General features: G+C 39.7%; 1 protein-coding gene across 2 annotated transcripts in view; it reads left to right on the forward strand.

The window, feature by feature from the left end:
- BCAT1 (branched chain amino acid transaminase 1) overlaps positions 1–21,796 on the forward strand; it is a 69,145-nt gene that overhangs the window by 17,352 nt on the left and 29,997 nt on the right. For both annotated transcript variants that reach the window (XM_054803419.1, XM_054803498.1), the window contains exons 2-3: positions 2,563–2,634; positions 19,535–19,735. In XM_054803419.1, the coding sequence (XP_054659394.1) occupies positions 2,563–2,634; positions 19,535–19,735 (273 nt within the window). The remainder of the gene's footprint in view (positions 1–2,562; positions 2,635–19,534; positions 19,736–21,796) is intronic.

The following is a 21,796-nucleotide window of genomic DNA, read 5'->3' on the forward strand; positions in this document are numbered from 1 at the left end:
ATGGAGAACAGGATTGGCCCCATGGCATATACCCAAAAAATGGGCTGTTGACTTCATTGGGTTCAGTGGGAGCCTTGATCTGAACGGCAACACGATCGAGCCCCTAGGGGCTGTTCCTGTAGGTGGTCCACACCTGAAATTCACATACAAGTTTTGTATCTTTCTAAAGATCTTGAAAGAGAATATTAAACTATATCGAGCTTCAGTCCTCTCTGTGTTGATGCCAACGCTTGCTTTAGGGCAACTTTGAAGCAGAGATGGGAAAAAACTGAAGGAAAAGGTGGAGAATTTATCAGTATTTGCTGTCACCAATAATTATTATTAGCAAATCTACCTTTGCATGCTCGAGATTAGATGATAGCCAGCAATGGAGCTGGAGCTGCTTGGGAAATTCTTGCTCTGCAGCTGGTGGTTACCATCCTGTTAGCTGGTAACCAGCATGCTCTCCACACTAATTCACTGCAGTGCAAAGAAAAATGAGTTGGCTTAATTCGTCTACAGAATACTTCACTATCATAAACTGATGGTGTCATGGAGGCCTTCTGGGATTTTACTACTGAATTTGGAAGTATTTGAAGAATTACAGGTAAAGCAAGGACCTCTTATACAGTGCTTAGTTCAGACTGTCCCTCAGTTTAGGTAATGCTTTAGTCCTGCTAGGGTCTGACACTGAACACCATTGAACTCTACCAAAAAGACTTGTCTTTCTGCAGTAAAAAACCTTAAGCTTTAAGGCAAATAAAACATATTTTTAATAATTTTTTTAAGGTGAAACATATTGGTACATTGTAAAAGGATTTGTGATTTCTCTCAGCAGATCCTTCTTTAGTTGATAGGAAGGAGCCTGTAGCCGTGATTGCCTGTCTCACTGTAGAGGGTTAGAAGAAAAAAAAAAAAAAGAGGAACAGAAGGGTTAAAGCTGATGGAAAGAAAAGGCAGGAGGGATGTTATGGCCTCCCTGGGGGGAGGGGAGAGGAAGTGAGATCTGCTGTGGCTGGGAGTTTACTTTTTCTTTTGTTAGTAGCAAGCCTGCTATCTGTTAAAGGCCCACCGAAGATACTGCTTTTATTTTTTTCATCTACCCCAAGATCTGCAAAAAGGGGAAAAAATGATGTTATTTGCCTTGTGCATGTCATGCGTCACAGCCCATGAGCCATGTGGTCCCAGTCCTGTCTGCACAGGATGGTGACTGCTGCGGGACTGTGGTGCTGGTGTCTCCCTGGCACTGCCATCCACCCTACGTGCAGGCCTCCTCATAGGGTGAGGGCCACTCCCTGGTTAAGAGCTTGGGGCAGGGATCTCACAGGCTGACAGTGACGGGTTTCCTGTGCACCTCTTTCCTTCAGGAGATTATACTTTTGATCTGGGGCTTTCCCACCTGTGCTGGGATTTCCTACTCCAGATGCAACAAAGCTGAGGGGTGGCAGGGCGAGAGGCAGCCACCAAGTGGCAAGCAGGCAGTGCAGGCTCCTGCTAGGGCTTTTCCCTTGTAGGGTTGAAAGCCCCTTGCCTGTCAGACTTGGCAACAACATCCCTTGGTGCCTCTGTCTTTTCTTCACCCCATTAGACAGCCCCTCTGACCAGCCTGACTGTTTCCCCATCCCCACCCATCCCTGGCCCTGTCTCAGCAGCTAGCTGTCCCTTCTGCCATCCCCCCCATCTTGCCAGTTGTGCTTTCTTTGAGCCATTCTCCCAGCCATCCCCTTCATGGCCCATGCCCCAGACAGTCTTGCTCCTGGCATCTTCCTCCCTCTCCCAAACCTCTGCCCCACTTCACCTTTCCAGCTCTTTCTTAAAGGCTACTCAGACACAAGAAGTGCTGCCAAGGCTGTATTTGTCTCCTCAGCCCCACGCTGTTGGGTGTAATATGCATTTACTGGCCACTGGCAAGGAAGGTCTAGCTCGTGCAGGAAGGTCCACAAAGATGCTAGCCTGATGCTGTGGAAACTGAGGATCTTGCTTTTAGGTAGATGGCTTGCACCTGTTTGTGTTATCCTTCTGTTGCTGAACCCTTAAGTTCAAGAGTAGATAATTCAAAATACTCTGACTAGATAGATAGATATAGGTGGGCATTCCTTATCACTGTTTTCAGTTAATGAAGAATTTAACAAAAACTGTTCTTTCCCTTTTTCTTCTATTCTGGCTAGTCAGACTGCTCTGAGAAAAAGCAAATCTGTTAGGTGGATGTTTTAGTAGGGAAACTGGGATCTAATGGAATTGCGTAAAACCACAATTTATTTATTCAGCTTTGAATGAAAGACTTACGATGTTGTCCATACCCTTCTGCACCTCAGAGCGATAATCTAATCTAAGAAGTTGTCTCTTCTATAAAGTCCTGAAAAACAGTTGCACGAAATAATGCAACTGAAATAAAACTAAAAACCTAGAAGGTGGAAAGTTGTGCTAAGAAACTGCCAAAAAGGTCTTGGTAATATATTTACTGACGGCGAAGTCTGAGTGATCATTCAATACAACCTGTCCCTAAAAGGAATTAACTGAATGTGTATCAACTTTTCTGCAATGAGCATTGAATTTAATTTAATCTGGTTTTATTTCTTCTAGGGCTGTCAGAATGAGTGCACGGCTGGAGGATGTTCAGGAGAAACAGCAAAGCATGTGACTGAATCTTTCAAGGTATGTTGTTTGTTCGAAGATGAACGTCTGAAGCGTTTCAGTAGATGGTGCCAGACAACATCTGTAACATGGCAGTGATTGTTGTGCAGGCATTCATAGCTACTGACACACTTGAATGTCATAATTCCGTAAATAATTCTGTAAGTTGCATTTGCTGAAAATGTTTTCAATGTAGAAATGAAAAATGTTACAAGAAGAACTTTAATTTATTGTAATTTCAGGTAGTAGCTAAAAGGTTAGTAGTCATTAAGCAAAAATTAAAATTATGTAGGTGATTTTTTTTTTTAAACTCTTAGATGCTTCAACAGCAATAGAAATAAAGCTTGAATCCCCCCATTAAGGTTTTTTCCAAACAAAGTCTATGAAAAACTCTATTATTTGTTAAACTTTGGCATTATGAATGGTGTTCAAAAGTAGGTTTTTCCATCTGGTCTCAAAGTTGCAGAGCTAAGGATCTCAGAAGGACTCCAAAGCACACCACAGCTCTGGCACATTATCAGCACTCAACAAGCAAACAGGACTATGATAATAAGGAATGCTGAGCAGCTGCCAGGATCTGACATGAAATTGAATCCTTCTTTTTTCTTTTTTTTTTGTTTTTTCTTTTCTTTCTTTAATCTTATGCTTAGAACTGAGCTCAGTTAAGATATCACTCTTTTCCTCTACCTCCTTCGTGAATGCAGTGCTACTAACTAGGAGCTCACTTTAAACGCTGTAAGGACACAGATGTCAACTTTTAATTTTCTGTTGGAAATGTAAAGCCCATCAGCATGCGCTCCTTTGGATTCTACCTTCTGTCCTCATTCCCCCTTTTTTTTTTCTGCCTCTCCTTTATTCTTCTTTGGTCTTTATTCCTTATGTCACACATCTGTAATTCTTTCTCCCCTTTTTTTTCCCTGATTTACAATCTTTAAAAAGCCTCATCTATGTTTTGCAGATGTTTAAAAGTAGTACCCAGAAAAAGGTGACCTCAGTTGTGCTTTTTCAGCAGTTCCCTTCCTGTTATTGCTGACTGTTCTCAGCAGTTCATGAGAAGAAATTATAATGATACACTTTGTAACTGTCATGTTCTTCCTGATTTTTTGGGCAGTGTCACTACTGGGCAGTCTTCTGAATTATGCTTACATAGTTATTTCCCTTTTAGTTACCAGATATGGAAAATAAATGCTACAGAATATGTGTTAGACTCCTCGATAAGATTTATTCTGATGCTGATCTCATTGAAAACAGCAAAGATTTCTTGAGAATTCATGACTACAGAATTTTGCCATGTAGCAACATGCCGTTTAATTTCTTTTTCCCCATTCTCAACCCTTCCCAGTTCTCTTCCTCATTTCTCTACATTATGTCTCTGGCAATTCTGCCCAAGAAAGATTTAGGATGACTTTTCAGCCAGAAAGTTTGATTTGGAAAATGTTGACAAAACCAGGCATGCAACCAATTTTGAAACCCCAAGAATTCACAAGCATGGAGTGCGGAGTTGTTTTGTGAATTCACCTTTAATAAATAGACAAGATCTCAGTAGATTCGTTCAGTAGAGTGTGCTAGTGCATTTAAAAACAAAAATTACTTTACGGAGAGGAGAGTCTTGTGTAACTGTACTGTATGGTTTCCTTCCACTTGTTGACATAGTCCAGAAGGAAGATAGACTGAGTGGCAACAAACTTTAATAGTGTTTGGACTGTAGGTGAACTGGGTATAAACTAAAGCAAACTTAAGGCAGATTTAATTATACCGGCAGTCAAGTAGATGCCTTGCCAAAGCACCAAATATTGGGTGGCACAAAGTTGGATTTGATCCAGTTTCGTTTCCATCGATACTTGTATGACAGCCAGAATGGCAACTCATTATAGTGGAGAGACTGTGTGAGGGGGAAAAATATATTAGCAAGGGGGACAGATGGTCATAATGGGAATGTTACTAGAAAAAACAGCTGGCTCAGGCTGAAGTCTAAATTGTAAGTCCATTCCTGCCTTATGGCTCTGTTTCTGAAGATTAGCTGCAGTCACCAGGAAGGGGTACAGTTTTTTAGACAATATTGTACTGTGGGGGGTGTGTGTATGAAAGTAATGATGAGAATACAGGCACTGATTGCAGTGTCATGCATTATAATAATTATTTGCAGTCTCTTTAACTTGATTGTCAAATTAAGAAGAAAACCTTTATAAATGAAGGCAAAAATAACACCAATTATAAATAAAATAGCCTAGATTCCTTCTGGGGAACTTCACAAACAATTCTGTGGAAGACAGTTACAATTTCAGAAACTATAGCTAATAATATTTCAAAGGAATCAAGTTGACCCATGGGTCTGACTGCACTGAAGAAAGCTGCAATTTTGTGCCAGTAACCTAAGTAATCCAAGATTGTGGGAATGTAGAAAACAGAATATGGTTTTGGTTTATGCTTACATAAAACATATTGTTTAAAGTGGATGATGCCCAACATTTGAATGCCAGATTAGCCCTCTGAAGACATTTCATTTTAGAACATAGTGCTGTGCTTTTTAGGTGGGGTAAACTTTGAATTTTACTGCAATTTCTGCCTGACTTGGAAGAGTGAACTCGGAGAGTGCCTATACACTGAGAGGGAGCGATGGAATGCATGCTACCTACAGCTTCTGGCAAGCAGTGAGCCCCTCTGCTAGCTGCTCGCTGTTTTTGATTCTCGTGGGCTTCTCTTAAGTCAGTAGGTCAGAATTAGCACTTTGTTCATTTTAACTACTACTGAACTACCTTAATTTGACTCACTTCTGCCGTTAAAAATCTCATCCTGACACCTCTGTGATTTACAAGGTACTTAATGTATTGCATTTAGAATTGACACATGACCAGTGATAAGAAACATCTAAGGAAATAGTGATTATGCTAGAGTTTCCTGTATTGTGAAAAATGTCAGATTTCCAGGATTTATCTACGCAGTTTCTTTCACTAGAGTAAAATCTTCTTCCCTTCCCCAACAGTTGTTTGCACATACTTATTTACTTATTTAAATAACTGGCTGAGGTTTGTGACCATAACCTAAGAAGTTATACTTGCAGTTTTTATGTATTGTCAGCATTGGATTTGTAGGAGGGGCATATGAAACCAGTAATTGAAAGTGCAGTCATCCTCTGTACCACTGAATGCATTTTGGAATGTTGAATCAAGAAATGCGCATATCTGGTTTTGCTCTTATACGTGTCTTTTTGCATTCAGTAATACCATGAAATAGCACACAGTTATGTCTAAGACATTTTATGATTAAAAATCTGGTAATTTCTTTAATGCATCCATTCTGCTTATTGTACTGTCACAAGACAGAGCGAAGGTTTGGATAATGTAGCGGTCTATTTCCATACTTGACTCTAATTTGGTTTCTTTTAATGTGTGTATTAGCTCTGACTTTGAATTCATAATAATAGGTCTTAAGAAACTAAAGCCATCTATGATTGCCTTTTCTTTCCCTCATGTTATCAATCCATATCCTGAAAGATGATTTTAGTTTTTATGTAACCTTTTGTCATGGAATACATTTTCTTTTTTGAGAGACTGATACATGGAACACTTTAAGAAGGTATTACCTATTCCTATTATGTTTCTCTGTGTTTTAATGATCTGAAACTGATTGGGCATCCCAATGGCACAAAGTTCAGTTCTTTTGTTTTAATTTTTATCAGCCTATTTACTGTACCAAAATGGTGCAGACCTTCTAGGGAATACTGACTACTAGGGAGTCTGCTACACCAAAGCAGAATAAAGTAGCTGTAGTTTACAAGCGGATCTGGATTGACTTGCTAATATGAAGACATGCGGTAGTGGAATGAAAAAAGTTTAAGTGGAGCTTCTGTATCTGAATGGCTCCTCACATTAAATAACTGTGAGTGTTCCCGCAGAGTCTTCTGCAGACAGACCCAACATTCCCAGGCTCCAGGCCAGTGGGATGTGAGCCCACGGCAGACTGGAAGCTCTATGGGCAGGTTGGTGCAGTGCTGTGCTCAAACTAAGAATCCCTGTTGAGATCTTGGACTTGCTAGACTGAATACAATTTATAGCTAATATGTTTGCATGGCTTCCAGTTTGAAGCTAGCTCACATCTGGCTGTGTGAGATGCTGGATATAGTGCATTTTCTGTAATGATATATGGTTTAGTATTTGTTTCTTGCATTGCTATAATGTTTTAGAGCCCAAGTTGTGAACCAGCTGACATTGTGCTAGATATTGTACAAATTAGAATATAAAGATTATTTCCATGCTGTAAGTGTAATAAACAAATAAACAACTGAAATCTCTGACGGTTTTCCCACAGAATCTAAAGCTGTAGTGTATTTTACCTTTGCATGAAGTATGAAGCAACTGAAAATTTATTTCCAATGCATGCATTTGTGGTTCAGATTGAGAGATTGCCAATGAAAGTTTTACAGACATTGATCTTGTTCTTGTAGGTCTCTTCACACAAATGTTGTTCCTTGTAATAGGACCTTTAGTTGTGTGTTTTAAAACATGTAGCCTTTGCATGAAATGACTGTGACCTTGGTCGGCTCTGTGCAAAACACTGTGCTGACTCCGATTCTCTGCCTTGTTTCATGTTCTTGACAATGCAATAGCATTAAAGATAAAGCACAGGTCTATATCTTACCCTGGAAACACTAAAATTAGAAATAAGGTAGTACTACAGGAGTAATCTACGTATTTAAGATGTAGGTTAGATGTTATTGCAGTATGCAGCATTTCTTCTTATATAGTGTATGTTAGAAAGAGTTGGAAAAATTCCTTTTTTCTGTAGAGAAAGACACAGCTATTTCCAAAACAGTCTTTCAAAGCAAAATGTGACTAATTATTGCATTTTCTATGTTTACATTAATGAAACTACATTACTATGATTCATTACTCTGTTTATACTAATGAAAGTCAAGTGCATCTATAATTCCTGCTAAATACAGTGGGATATAGGATTCCTTATTCTGGGAATTGGGAGAGAGACCAATCCATTTTGAGATATTAGACAGTTTTAAGCTTAATTTTAGAAAACTATTTTATATGTGAAAACGTTGCTGATAGAGATAAAGAATAAACAATTCTCCAACTCTGTTCTTTTAAAGAAAATTGTTTCTTCTCCAAATTTTCTTCCTTCCCCTCCAAGGCACAGATTAAAAACCTGTAAAATACGGAACAGTCTAATTTTTTTGAAACATCTTTTTAAAATCTGAACTAATTGACTGTATCACATTGGCACAACATTAGAGTTACATGGTGAAAGTTCCACTCTTTGAAGAGTTTTGGAAGTACGTAGCACTTCTCTTGTGTTTTCATTTTCAGTAGGGAAAGTTTCTGACATGCTCAGAGCATGTAGATCAAAGGAACACTGAAATGTTTTTGGAATGAGGACATATATGCATTGTAGTTACCACATTATGTACACAGCTAACAAATAGAAAGCAGTTTACATGGTTTATATGTTTTCATATCTCTTCCTCTCCACCTTGTTCTCAATTTCTCATTTTCTACCGACATCAATAAATTATTTACCTGCCAAAGCAGATGGGCAATCAGTGAGGCTTTTTGTTGTGTTGCAGCTATTGATTCCTCTGTGGTTTTAGGGTTGAGGGGAGTGTTAGGAAAATGCCTTGCATTTCCATTTTAAATTCTATATTAGACCCCATTTAAAATTGTGATTGATCAGCTAGAACATTTCCTTTATGTTAAGTTGTATGGGGAAAAACTTATTACAGAAATTTACCAATATCTTGATGCTGTGTTGAGCAGTAGCTCCCCAAAATGTGTATATAGGAAAGCTGCTTTTATATAAACTGTCTTGAAGCAGTAAAAGAAAGGCAAACAATTGGAGATATTTATGTATATGTGTCTGTGTGTATGTTTTTAACATTACACAAGAAAGCACCTCCAAATATTTTGTGTTTTAGAACCATAGGCCATCTAGTCCATCCTCCCACTGTACTGGACCAGGTCAGTTGTGCCTTTGTCTGTTGAGTGCAGTGCTGTACTACTCTCTTTTTTTTTTTTTTTTTTCCTGATGTCTAATCTGAACCTCCTAAGCTAAAACTGTGTCAGTTACCATCTGGTAGGTCATCTCTATATAATTTCCATGGAAGTACACAGCTTTAACCACTGTTAGATCAGGATGCCAAGCTACAGGCCAATTCTGTCATTGTTATAACAGTATTTAGCGTTTGTAGACTGGGCATTGCTGTAGAAAAGGTCATTCTGATTTTATCTTGATTTCAGCTGAATCCATTCACTTAGCTTTTTATTGACGGCAAGAAAATTTTTTGCTTGTTGTCATGTGTTGAATAAAAAAAAAAAATTGTTGAGGATTATTCCTGCTAGCAGGGTATGTATATGCTGCAGAATTACTTCAGGTGATTTACAAAGACATTCCCTCATCTTCACCTGTCAAGAGGGAAACCAGCTACAGGACAGAGAAGACTGAGTGCCAAGGGATTTCTATGGCATTCTGCATCCTTACAGGCATTGCACAAAGTCATATGAATATTACTCATAATAGCTCAGCAAGACTGACTTACATATCTGCTACTTTCATTCCAGTTATTAGGAAAGTATGGGTGTAGGTCACAGTGATGATCAACACACAGTGCGCTTGCAGTTAAGTGCCCTGTTTTGACGAGAGAGGGAAGAAACGAAGCCCAATAATGGTTAATGAATGTTTCAGTGGTAGTTGGTTGCTAGGAGAAAGTGACTTTCCTGAAGGAGACCATGCAAGTTGCACGCACAGGTGGAGGTTATACTAATGCAGCTTAGTATTGCTGATGGCTCTCCCTGGCACATCAATGTTTCTAAATCAAGCTTGCTGTCACAGAGTAGTAGCAGTAGTGCCACTGCTTCAGGGTTGTAGTAGCCAAGAAATGCTACTGACCAATGAAAAGTTCTTAGTGCAGCAAAAATAATTCACCATGATTCGTCCATGATACACTAGAGGATGATTTCCCAGCAGTCTGCAAATAAGTTTCTCGTGCTGTTTGGAACCCATTTATACTGTGGCATTTCAGGTCTGTGGCAGCTCTATTCAGTTTTAGCTTGGTGGCAAGTAGTTCTGTGTAACTCTTCAGGTGGGTAATGTCCTTCAACTAGTTGCAGGCTTTTAGCAAATAGGTTTTCTAATCTGTAGTAGAGGAACTGATTGTCCCATTATCTGAAGCTGTAGGATTTGCAAATAAAGCTACTTGTCTTCAGCAAATAATAGGAGCTTTTAGCTAAGATAAGAGGAAGATGTTAGTAAAACAGCCAAGGGACAGTTTGGCTGCGTTGATTTATAGCACAAAGAAAGGGATGCTTTATCTTCTTTTTAACTAGGAGCTTAAGATATAAATGGTGTCTGCAAAAGCACAGAAATTGTACGAGAATTTTGGAAGTTCCATTTGGCTTGTATAATTTTCTGGATTTATTTTTCCCAAGGTGAAGAATTGCTTTTAAAATGTAGGGCTTTAATATCAGCCAATTATTCCTAAAGGAAACTATCTGACTCCAAAGCAAAATTCATGGTGTCCCTACCTATTTCCAAGAATTCCTAAATTTTAATGTCATTGTGATATCAAGTCCCCAGATTTGATATTAAATGTTTTCTGTGCTGAACACACATGAGTAGGAATTACAGTTTAGGAAGAGAATTTATTCTTTTTTTTTTTTTTTCCCCATAGGATTCTGTTGGCCTTTCTGCTTGCTTTTGAAATTATCTCTATATCCTAACTCTCATGGACTAATAGCCCAGAGAGCTGGAAGAGTTTTATCTTAATCCTGTACTTAGTCCCCATTTCTAGGAAATTACTGAATGGAATGAACTGGCAAAATGTGGCAGTTTCAGTGTCACGTCAAACATTGACATTTATGGCAATTTGTAAGTTTACCTTCTGTCTACCAGTGTGAGGGGGAGATGGGATAAGAGAAAAAGGCAAGTGTGGTTAACTGAACATTTGAAATTATTCTTGTAACCTCTACATAAGATACTATACCATGAAAGCATTTTATATTCCCCAAAGTGTTTGAAATTTCATATGAAATTATAATTCTGAATGCCTTCGTTCCATGAATCCACTTCCCTACATGTCTGCAAGCTTATTAAAATCAGGGTAAGAAGATTTAATTGCAACTGCTCAGGACTTGGACATGTGAGATTATGATTCTATTCTCGGCTATTCCACATAACGTGTTTGTGACTGGCCAGACTACTTAGGTGAAATGTTTCCAGCTTGTTTGTCTGAAATTTAGGTTTGCAATTAATTTCTTCCTTCAATATGGCTAGTTTTTATGAAAAGCTTAGATGTAAAATCTCTTTTTTTTGTTTCACTTTCTTTGTGTGAAATAGAAATTATGTTTTCCAAACCAGGAGACAGTAGTGTCTTAAATTTTTGCAGACCAAATTTATAAGTTTTCTTTTCATTATTTGAGCATCCAAAGACTGTCGCTGTACAAAAATATGGTATCAGTGAAATGTCAGAGATCTCTCTCTATTTTAGTTTTGTGTCACAGGCCAGTGTGAGCCCTCAGCTTGTGTTAGGCTCAAACCTTCTCCCAGGCAAACTCTTTCTAAAAACGGAACATTTGTGTTTATGCTACAATGCAGAAATACAGTGGTTGTGAGGCAAGGAGCAGCACAGCATCAGGAATTGCATTAACCAAGCTGTCAGATCTTTTGAGAAGCAGCAGAATATACTAATAGTGAATAATATGAATAGTGTAATTAGTTAATGTGTTCCACTAGTGAAGAATGGTCATAGTTTTGTATTTATGGAAATGTTTGAGTATGAGTCTATGAGAGGACTTTCTGTGCAAGGAATTGGGTTATTAAAGAACTGCAGTCTGGGATATCCCTTATCGTTCTATATGGAATTGCTTCTTTCTAATCAAAAGACCAAGTATATCTACATTGCAGACATGAAGTGCAGTTGCATGGCCAAAGAGGATTTTTATATAGCTAACGTGACCAGCAGTAACAGTAAGCTACAGCAGTGTTTTTCAGTGCATTAAAGCCTGCTCATACTTCCTCCCTATTCACACTTTCTGATTGCCCCACTTAGTTAACTGGAATAGCTGTTAGCAAACAGAAATAGTTTATAGGATCAAAATGCAATAATGTGTTCAGTTTCTGTTCCTATGTTTAATAATCTTGTCAGCATCTTGATGGTTTATATTTTAAAGAGGTTGTCATATTTGAAATATTTTATATAATTCTTTGATAGATGAGATACTAGATGACTGTTTTTCATAGATCTGAAAATACCATTAGCTGGAGTAGAGGAGATTAAAATCAAATAGATATTTTCCTTAAGATTTCCTAAGTATCAGGTAGAAGGTTTCCTTAGAATCTGTAGGAACTCCATTCCTTCATCTTTCATAACTCTAGAAATGAAGCTTGTGTTAGTGGAGAACAGATTAATGAGTAAGGGACAAAAAAACCCCACCACCAAACCATTACTATTCCATTTAGTTTTCCTGAAGCAGTAGAAATGGGTGAGGCTATAAAGATTTAGGTAATTTTGCCTCCCTTACAATCCAAATTCCTACAAAACTGGAGGAAGGGGTCTTGATTAATAGAAATGGGCTTTAGATCAAATCAGTGGGAGTTGGTGCAGGGCACCATTTCAGCAACATATGGAAAAACTCTTAAAATGTAGTTAGTGACATTGGAATCAATGCTATTATGCATTATCCATGTGCTTGAGTGTTTTGTAGGGCAAGATTGGTTTCTTCAATGCTTTCTCTACAGTCTAGCTGGACTGTAGCTTTCCAGCATCTTTATTTCATTTCTGCTGTGTTTTGGGGACTGTATTTTCAGCTGTGCTGCTGCCCTTGGTGCCCTTTTCATTCTCTAAAGCAAGAAGTTTATGTCGATTCCAACCACTTATCTGTTTTCTTGTCAGAGCAGGTTTACTTCCCTGTTGACTGCTCCAAATCAAGCATTCCTGCATCAGAGTTGGAACATCCATCAGGTCAGGAAAAAGGTTAAAGAAGCCAACAATAGGTTATACTCTTCTCATTTTCTTTCCATTGCTTGCAGAGTGTAGCAGAAGCTCATTCTTTGGTTTGACAAATATTTGATAAATATCTGTTATGAATAGTTTAGATAGATGTCTTGCAGAGGATGGATTAGACAAAGTCCTTCCAGCCATATTTTCTGTTACTTCCATGATTGACTCACAACTGATTCAGAGCCTTGACTCCCTTTTGCTTTCTCATTTGTTCTGTGTCTTAGTTCCCAGTGTACAGTCAACCTGATGCAACGATTACAGGCCGCAGTCCAATTACGTGTGCTAACACGTTCTCAGATGAAGTCTCAGGGAAGCTTTATGTTGAAAGATTTCTGGGTATTTTCCCTGGGGTTGCAGAAGATATTTTGTTATATTTCGTTTCTCTTTATTTTTTTATAATAGGAAGATGAGGGCTTTCTTCCTGCTCAGATCTTATTATATCTTGGCACACTTTCCATTCTCAAGCCTCAGGCTCTACTGAAAATTTAAAGTAGTAATGATGGTAAAGGGATTATAGGATAGCTTACATTAATATTACTTTTTATACTTACAAGCTAGTAATAGATTTCTAAGAATTTATTTAACTCTGTTCTATTCTCTTTTGAGTTGATAGAATTCTTATTGTTCATATTGTTTCTACTGTAGACTTTATTACTGTGATCGGAGCCATACAGGGCTTAGTGCTATGCAGAAAGCAATTGTCCCTGCTCGGGAAAACTATCGGTCTTTTCCAAAGATGGTGGGGATGGAAAAAGAAACAAAACCACAGACTTTGGTTTACCCAAGGCGTGTAGGACACAAATCTCCTCGTTTTTACTCAAGTACGTGCTGCTGTGGTGTCAGCTAGTGATTAGTGGATGGACCTGAGAAGTAGTAAGTCAGACAAACTAGACAAAAATAACACCTGCTAGAAGAGGTTGCAGTTGGTTTCATCTACTGAAGCAGTATTCAGCATTTCTATTTCTAAGACAGGGTTTAGGAATAGGCAGAACAGGTGATTGCTTGTTTTGTCCCAATGAAGGAGAAAAGTACCTGTTGCCCTAACACCGCGCACAGCCTCCATAACCTTTTTCTACTTTCTAGTTGCATAGCCTAGCACTGCTGCTGTCTGCTCTGATGTCATTGATGGAGGAGTTGGCATGTCATCCCTGATTTCTCTCTGAGTTTGGCAATAGTCTGGCACAAGCCTTTTTTTTGGTGTAAAAAATAGCTACCATGGTAGCTGTTAAGCATGATTCATGATGTCTGCCTACAGAAAGCAGGCTCATGTGGTAAAGGCTCTTCCTGGATCAGGTTGCAATTCCCTGTGGGCTGCTTGTGGTAGCTGCTCTACAGGAGCAATTATGTGCAACATATAGTAGCCTGAACCCTGCTATATGATGCTGCTGGGCTGGAATACCTAATGGGTGAGCTTCTCCAGCCAGCTAAGATCACTACTCAGATCAGCAAGAAAGTGGAGGCAATCCTCTGCCACCTGCAACTCGACATCTGGAAAGCGATGGAGATGAATGAGTTGCAGGAGGAAGGTGGTACTTGGCTTATTGCCTGCAAGACCAATAAAAAATTCTTCAAGAGAAGAGAGGGTTTCAGCTTCCAAAGGTGAATTTACAAGCCACTTTCTTCAGCCTAGTTAGTATCCTCAACCTAGTTGCCCACGACTGCTTCTCCTTGGCAGTGCAAACCTCTCCTCCTTAGCCTGTCATATAGGAGGAGCCTCAGGTTCAGGAGGCCAGGCAGAAGGTGTTGTGAAAGTAGCTACTCCAGCAGAAATAATGGCTTCCTGGGATAGAGATGTGTGTGCTTGGGAGGGCCCTAAAGCAATGATGAGGGTGCCACAGCCATAAGGACTGAACAGCAGGAAAACAACATCCTCATCCCTGGAGCCTTTTTCAAACCCATTCTGTCTAGTCCCAGACTCATTCTCTCCAGCTCCCTCGGCTATGCTTTGTTACCTTTCCCCTTTGTACTAATTACTCATGCTCTTTGTAATCTGTCTCCTCAACATCTGCTCTGCTACTGCAACCACATTTTACTGTTCACGAGTGCAAAGGCAAAACAAGTTAATTCAATTTTGCCTACATTTCTGTGTCTTATTGCATCAGAAGGCCCTGATCTTTCCTAGGATATGCTTACAAACGCGGCATAAGTAATAAAAAATAATAATTGCACTTGCTTTGTGATCTTGAAGAAGTCACCTTGACTAGAAGTCAGGGAGGTTACTTATCTCATCAGAATAAATTACAGTCAGTCTTACTGAGCGGATGTTAATGTCTTGAGGATCTCTGCTGAAACTTGCTGTTATAGTGAGGTAACTTGTAAGCTATTTTACAGCTGAGGCTGTCAGTTCTGTCTTTACTCAAGTAAGTGATAGAAATGCTTGGCCCAACATGGGCCAAGAAAAAGTTTGGGCATGTCACATGAATTACACCCGTTATGGCTGCTCAACCTACTGCTCATGGTCTAGTAGTTTCAGTGCAGTGAAAATAACTGCAGCCAAGGATCATTTGGGAAGGCATTGGCAAAACTTGATGGAAAGAGTAGGACAAAATGTGCACTTGCCATCTGCACCTATCCAAGACAGCTCTCTAGGGTAAGAAAGGTAGGAATGTGGTAATGAAAGTAACAGCTCCGGCCAGAGGCTGCTGTCAGCTCCAAATCCACTTGAGGCTATTGCAAAGGCTGAGGAGAATAAGCATTAAACTGACATCTTGGCTACAGGCACCAGAATGTCTCGCTACAGCATTGGTTAAACTTGACACTGGCCAGCACGTCACTTATAATTTGACCAAGCTCATAATTGACAAGATCTGTTTTGATCAAATGGTGAATTTTAGTTTCAGGAGGTCACAACGTATCTTCTTTGCGTGGGCTGGGTAAAGCTTCACTCTGGAAGAAGTTATGTTGGAATCAGCAAGCACTTTTCAGATGACGGGCTATTCAAACAGGGCATCTGGTCGAAACAACGGCTGTTTGTAGGCTTAGTGTTGCTATAGAAGCCCAGAAACTGAACAGTATCCAACTGGTTCCCCCACCGCTCCCTTCTGCCTACCATAGGCAGGGCAATCTGTTTTTTCCTGTTTCTTACCAGAGTACCCTGGGCACATATATCTTGTACGTACTGTACTGCTGCAACATGGAGAGTTTGCAGGGTTGGAACTACGTCTTTGTCATTTTTACTTTAAGCAAAAGGGGCCAAATAGCTGTACTCAATAGACTGTGTGCCACATCTGTTTCTTTCTTTATGTCCCTTATCCTTTTTGTCACTGCATTTACTGGTTTTCCTTCCAGTTTAATGGATTTATTAGGCAGCAGCGTCAGAAGGTGCTTGAGAGCACGTTGATAAACAAAGCAAGCAAAACACAACCATAACTAAAAATTGCCCTTTGTATTGGCAGTACAAACAGCAGAGATCTGGATGGGTGTTAATGCCAATCTGTAATACATGCTTAACGCTGGTGTCCATTGACAAAGGAAAGAAATAAATTGCTGTTTACAAAGGTTATAGGTGATACAATGGTAGAACTGTGATAATTTTTTAATGTGTAATATTAAAGTAGCAGGCAAGCGATACTTAATGAGTCCTCCTGGTATCAGTCACCTGGCCTTGCTCTGCTTTCTTTGTGTGGGTTCTTCTGAGTGTCTGGTTTCCTTCCTGCTGGTGCTGCTTGATCAGCACCACAAAGTGCTGGAGCAGGACTTTGGGGCAAGATAAGCCAAAGGGGTCTGTGGGCCAGGTGAGATGTTATGTAGGGGGTCTTATCACTCAGAGGCCTAGAAGAGGTTGAGGGTGCTGGTAATATTTTGTGCTGCAGACCACACTGTGGGAGAGAGTACTCCAAGGATGGGTTCTCCAACTCCCCCCAGATCCTCCTCCATGGAAAAAAAAGATTGAATGTATTGCAGCACTTGGTGTCTTGACATAAAAAGCATTGGGATTCTTGAAGATTCAGGTGATTTTGCACACTGTTAACTTGCACTATTCACTGCTTGGGGAGAAAAATACAATAGAATGAATAAAGGGAAAGAGCCTTAAGAAAGGATCTTAAGAAAGTAATGGCCAAAAAAAATCTTAAATGCATCTCCTGAGAGCTTAACAGGATTATAAGAATCAGGAAAATTGCCTTTTTGACAGTTTAATGATTGTTGCCCTACTGGTCTGTGCAGTTTGGCCTATATTTGAGGTCTTATGCAGGGTGTTCCTATTGTTTGAAGGAAGTGTTATGGGCCAAGTGTCATACCTGATATTGTTGAGTCAGGTGTTGGCAAAATGCCTGAATGAAAGCTGGTTTCCCTAAATGCTGAAGGAGGCGAGAAACAGCAGGTGGGCTGCTTCTTCAGAGCGTGCAGCTCCAGGAAGCTCTGTGGTCCAGAAACTATTTGCCTCCTTTCTCGGTAGGCATCGTAGCTACCTAACTCTCTAGGCTTTCTGCCTTCAACCTGAAATTCAATCCAGTGACTTCTGTTTGTGACTGCAGAAGGTCCCAAACCCTTGGAGCTGAGAGCTAAGAACTGTGGGCTACTGCTCTGAGCCATTGGCACTGCTATGTGACTGCCCATCACACGGGAGTACCCATTTATTGAAACTATAGGAATGAGCATGTGGCTACCTCTTATCTGTAATGAGCCACCATAGGAGTGACTCTGGATCTGTGACCCTCTTTGTGTTAACCATTAGAGCATGACAATGTGCTTGTATTTGATCAGCATAGTTCTATTAAATTATCACTCACATGACAGAGACTCCATCCAAGGCTCTCTTGAACCCCAGATCTCCAAATCTGGAGAAATATCTTTGATGGCAAAACTGGGTCAAAGAAAGCCCAAATGCTCCCAAGTGAGCGTATTTCTGTACTTGTGGCTGCTCCTTCTACATGTACATGTGGGCCTGTGAGAAGAGCCACGTTAAAATCCTTCCCCATCCTTAAAGCAAAAGCCTTTTATTAACCCTGACAAGCTTAGCAAACTGTTTTATAGTGCTCCCTTTCAACTAGTTGTGCTACCACAACTGAGGAAGTGGCAAACTGAGGCATAAAGGCAGAAATTGGCACACTGATGGGAGTTCTAAGGGATGAGACTCCATGTGATAGTTCTAGTCCTCAGGCCAGTTTATTGTAAAGATAATTACTGTAATGAAAATGACCTGAGATGAGGAAGAAGCCTTGACTTCAGGGAGAGCTGTTGGTATCACTGGCAGTAGGAGTTCTTTAGAAGCTGTGATTCTGTTCAGAGATAATGCCAAGGCTATAACTATGTTCTACATCCTCGCCTAAGCCCCATTGACATCCTGCTCCTGCATAAGTGTTTTCCTGAGCTGAGTCTTGCATTGCGGATAATTGCAAACACTCCTTTGTGGCTTTTATTTTGATCCACACTCTTCTGTGATATCCTTTTTTCCCCAAAGCACATGATAAGAGGTTATCAGGTAAAATTATTTTTTTTTTTTCAGGACATCATTAAGTAGTGCTTTTCCCATTGGCATATTCGCTGTCAGCAGGATAAAGGGTCCTCTAAAGAGTTAAGAAGAGTAATTGTTGTTTCATCAGATTATGTATTAGTTCAACCAGGCTAATGCACTGTAATATCTAGACAAGCCCTATAATTGAAGATGGTTTGAAACAAGCTTTTAGCTATTCATGTGCTCCAGCTTTAAGTTAATTTCACATCTAAGCCATTAAGCAAAAAAAACCCCCAAAAATCAAACCAAAGAAACCCAAACCCAACCAATCAATAAAATATAGGCCATTGTTTATTAAAGATGTCTTGAAAATCAGGTTGTTTACAAAGACAGGAGTGTGTGTGTTCTTTTTCAAAAGCTTGGGACTAATTTTTTCTCGTTTTGAAAAATGTGTGCTGAGTCTGAAAAGTCAAAGTTAGTGATATCTCTTGCAGAATTGCCTTTTTAGTGCACATGCGAATCATTTGAACAATAGCCTGAACTGCCTGTATTCCAGTCCATTCTATATGTACCCAACATGGATTTCACTTGAGGGTCTGTAATAAGGGTCGATGCTTTCTGAGTCATATTAGGAAGGAAAACGGAACTTCAAATACAATTCTTTGTTGAATTCTTCCTTGCCTCTCTGACCAGCAGAGTTTAAATGCTCAGATGACATAGAAAGAGAATGGAGAGGATGGATCAAGGCTCTGCCCACTTCATAGCCCTCTCTAGTTGTTTAGCCCCATCTATGTATAAAAGGGGAGTGACATGCCAGAGATCCTGCTTTCCTTCTTCCCCTGCTGTTCTTTAGGATGACTCACACCATATAAGCTACTATAAAAAAAATTAACTCTATCCTAGCCAAAACCAGTACAGAAAACTATGCTACATTTCTGCAGGTAGTCCTGGCTTGTAAGAGAAAGTCTCTACAGTTAATTATGCAGGGAATCATTTTCCCTTCTTTGCTAATGGGATCTTTCTAGGAAAATATGAATGTGAATGAACAAGCTAGTGTGACCCAAGTAATCTGCTGGCTCTGGTCTCTCACACTGGTTTTATGCATTAAAGGAAAATCAGCGTAACATATCTACTTAGTTGTGAAGGGGATTAATTTCTGATGATAAGCTTATGTTCTGAGATACAGCAATCGAGTGTTTCTGGAACTTGTATAGATGTGTTAATCTAAATGTCCAATAAATTTTCATCTGCTAATTTTCTGGATTTTTTCACCTTGTACTGCTTCCTCCACTTAAGAGTGCTTCAAAATAGGCTAACTACTTCTGGGATAAGCAGCACTGTGTATATGTGTGCATACACAGTATGAATACTTTGCCAGCTACTTAGAGGTAGCCACGTTTAACCATTCTGTTGTTAAATGTCTCCACAGATAAAATATTGCAGTTCACTGATGCAGAATCATTTGAAATCAGTCTGACTTAATCATTTTTATACACTTAATTTTTGTCTTCATGTTCCTTCAGGCTTCAGACTTGATTATCACCCCAGCTACGACTTTCAAGGAAAAACCAGACCCCAGTGGTCTGGTATTTGGAACTGTGTTCACTGATAATATGCTGATAATTGAATGGTCCTTGGCTTCAGGGTGGGAGAAACCTTATATTAAGCCACTTGAGAACCTTTCATTGCATCCAGCTTCCTCGGCTCTGCATTATGCTATAGAAGTAAGTACTGAATTGATTTGGAAACTGTGATTTTGTTTCATTAGCTCTTGAAGCCATAGCTTTGTAATTCAAGGACTTTTACTGTCTTAATTTTATTAGAATTGAGTTACATTTTTGTTTGCTAACTGATGTCCTTCCAGAATAATTCCATTATTTACAACAGAGTTATGTTTATGTTGGTGTAACTCAGAAGCAACTCCGGTCTGTGGATTCTAGCTCACTTAACTTTCTAGCCTAGTGAAGGTGAGCCCTTTCTTGTGGTGACGAATTCATTTGAGAAAGCATTCTAGTTCACCGATGGTGAATCGGTCCAATTACTGTCTCTGGTGTAACTTAATGAAGCACTGGAGAAGACTCTGTGAAATTCCAAGACAAGCTTTAATTTGAGGACTGAACATGCACTTTGCGAAAGTTATTTTAAGCTGGTTTAAAGGTTCATAGCTTGGATTGCAGAACAGACTAGACAGATGCTTGTTTGCAACTCCGAACAAGTCTGGAGAGCTCTGAACTAGATCTGATGCATTCAGCATATACAATTGTATTTAAGCAGAGAATATACAGAAAGGAACTTTGGAAAGTGAAATGTTAAGTCGGAAACCAGCGTGGTTAACAGTTTCCGTGCTTAGCTGCTTACTGTCTAAAGCTGCCTTTTGTGTCTCCAGCGCAGCTTTGGCTACACTCACATCTGTGTGAGAGCCTCAGTAGGGCGCCTATGCTGAAATGGAAGCCTGCTTCTCCTCCCACTTCTGGGCAGGTGGGAGTGTCTCTACTGAAGTTAGTGGAATTGCTTGTGCTTCTTTTATTATTTCTTTTTTTTTTTTTTCCCTAACCACTAGTATAAGTGAAGGATGAAGCTTTCCCCTGCTTGTCCCTGAGCTCCTGCCTTCACTATTTTTTGTTGTTGCTGTTTTTTCCCCATCTAGTCACCAAGCCTCCAAAGGTCCTGTGTAAATTACAACAGGCCCCTGTGACTAAGGCTGAAGCTCTTGATCTGCCCAAGAAGTGAGAAACCACGCTGGAGTCCCAAATCTATATTTCACTCTTAGTAGCATATTGCTTTAATGCTCGGCCTATGGCCCAATCTGAAATCATTGCTAATATGAATATGCTCTTATTTTTTTTCCATTTTTTTTTTTATTCTTTTACCCTTATTGCATCACGTTTCCTCTAGCCGAGAGGACAGACAGAGGAGAATCTGGTGCCAATGCTGTGGCTCAATGAATACACAGTGGGTATAATAAAAATGATGAATTTGGCATTCCCTCCCCTTTCTCCTTGCCCTCCATGATGCAGTGTGGTAGTCTGGATCTGCTGAACTCCAGATCCAGCTCCTGTGACGTACAGATGATATTGTTTGCGCACCACTGTAGCAACCAACCATCAAGCAACCACAGCAGTTGCTTTTATTCAAGTTGAGCATTTCTGGAACACATCACTGTCTCCCTTTTTAATGAGTGAAAGGTTTTACTGAGCTCTGGAAGGTTAAAAACATTTCTTTTTGTAGAAAAAGATTTACCAGCTTGAGAAGGCTTTGTGTTTCAGTAATGATGTGATTCTTACTTCTCTCAAACCATTGATCAAATCTTAGTAGTAACATTCCTTCCTCTTCCCTCTCATTAAAAGTTCTGTGAATGTGTTTGGGAAAAGGGTGGGGGGAAACAACTGTTCTGTGATAAGAAAGTAGCATTACAGAAATGTGTTACCGGTTAGTAACTGGCCCAATAAAAATCACATCAAAGTATCAACCATATCACCAGCTATGCCATCCCTTACTAAAGATAAAATTTTTTCTTGTAGCTACAATGTCTATCCTAGGAACAGTTTCCTTTTCAAAACTGTGTACAAAACTTTTAATAAGGTTGGCATTGCCATAAGAATAAGTTTTGAAGGCAAAAGGTTCTGGGTTCTAATTCTGGTTCTGCGACATAGTTGGCATGTAGCCTAAGTAAAATTGCGGGGATTCCTGCAACACAGTTACAACCCAATTAAAATTTGTCATGTGGAACGACCTAGCTCTGTCGTGGGGCTGCACAAAATCTTTCTGAACACTGCATTTCACTG

Source organism: Grus americana, chromosome 1 (assembly GCF_028858705.1).
Source record: "Grus americana isolate bGruAme1 chromosome 1, bGruAme1.mat, whole genome shotgun sequence".
Lineage (NCBI taxonomy): Eukaryota > Metazoa > Chordata > Aves > Gruiformes > Gruidae > Grus > Grus americana.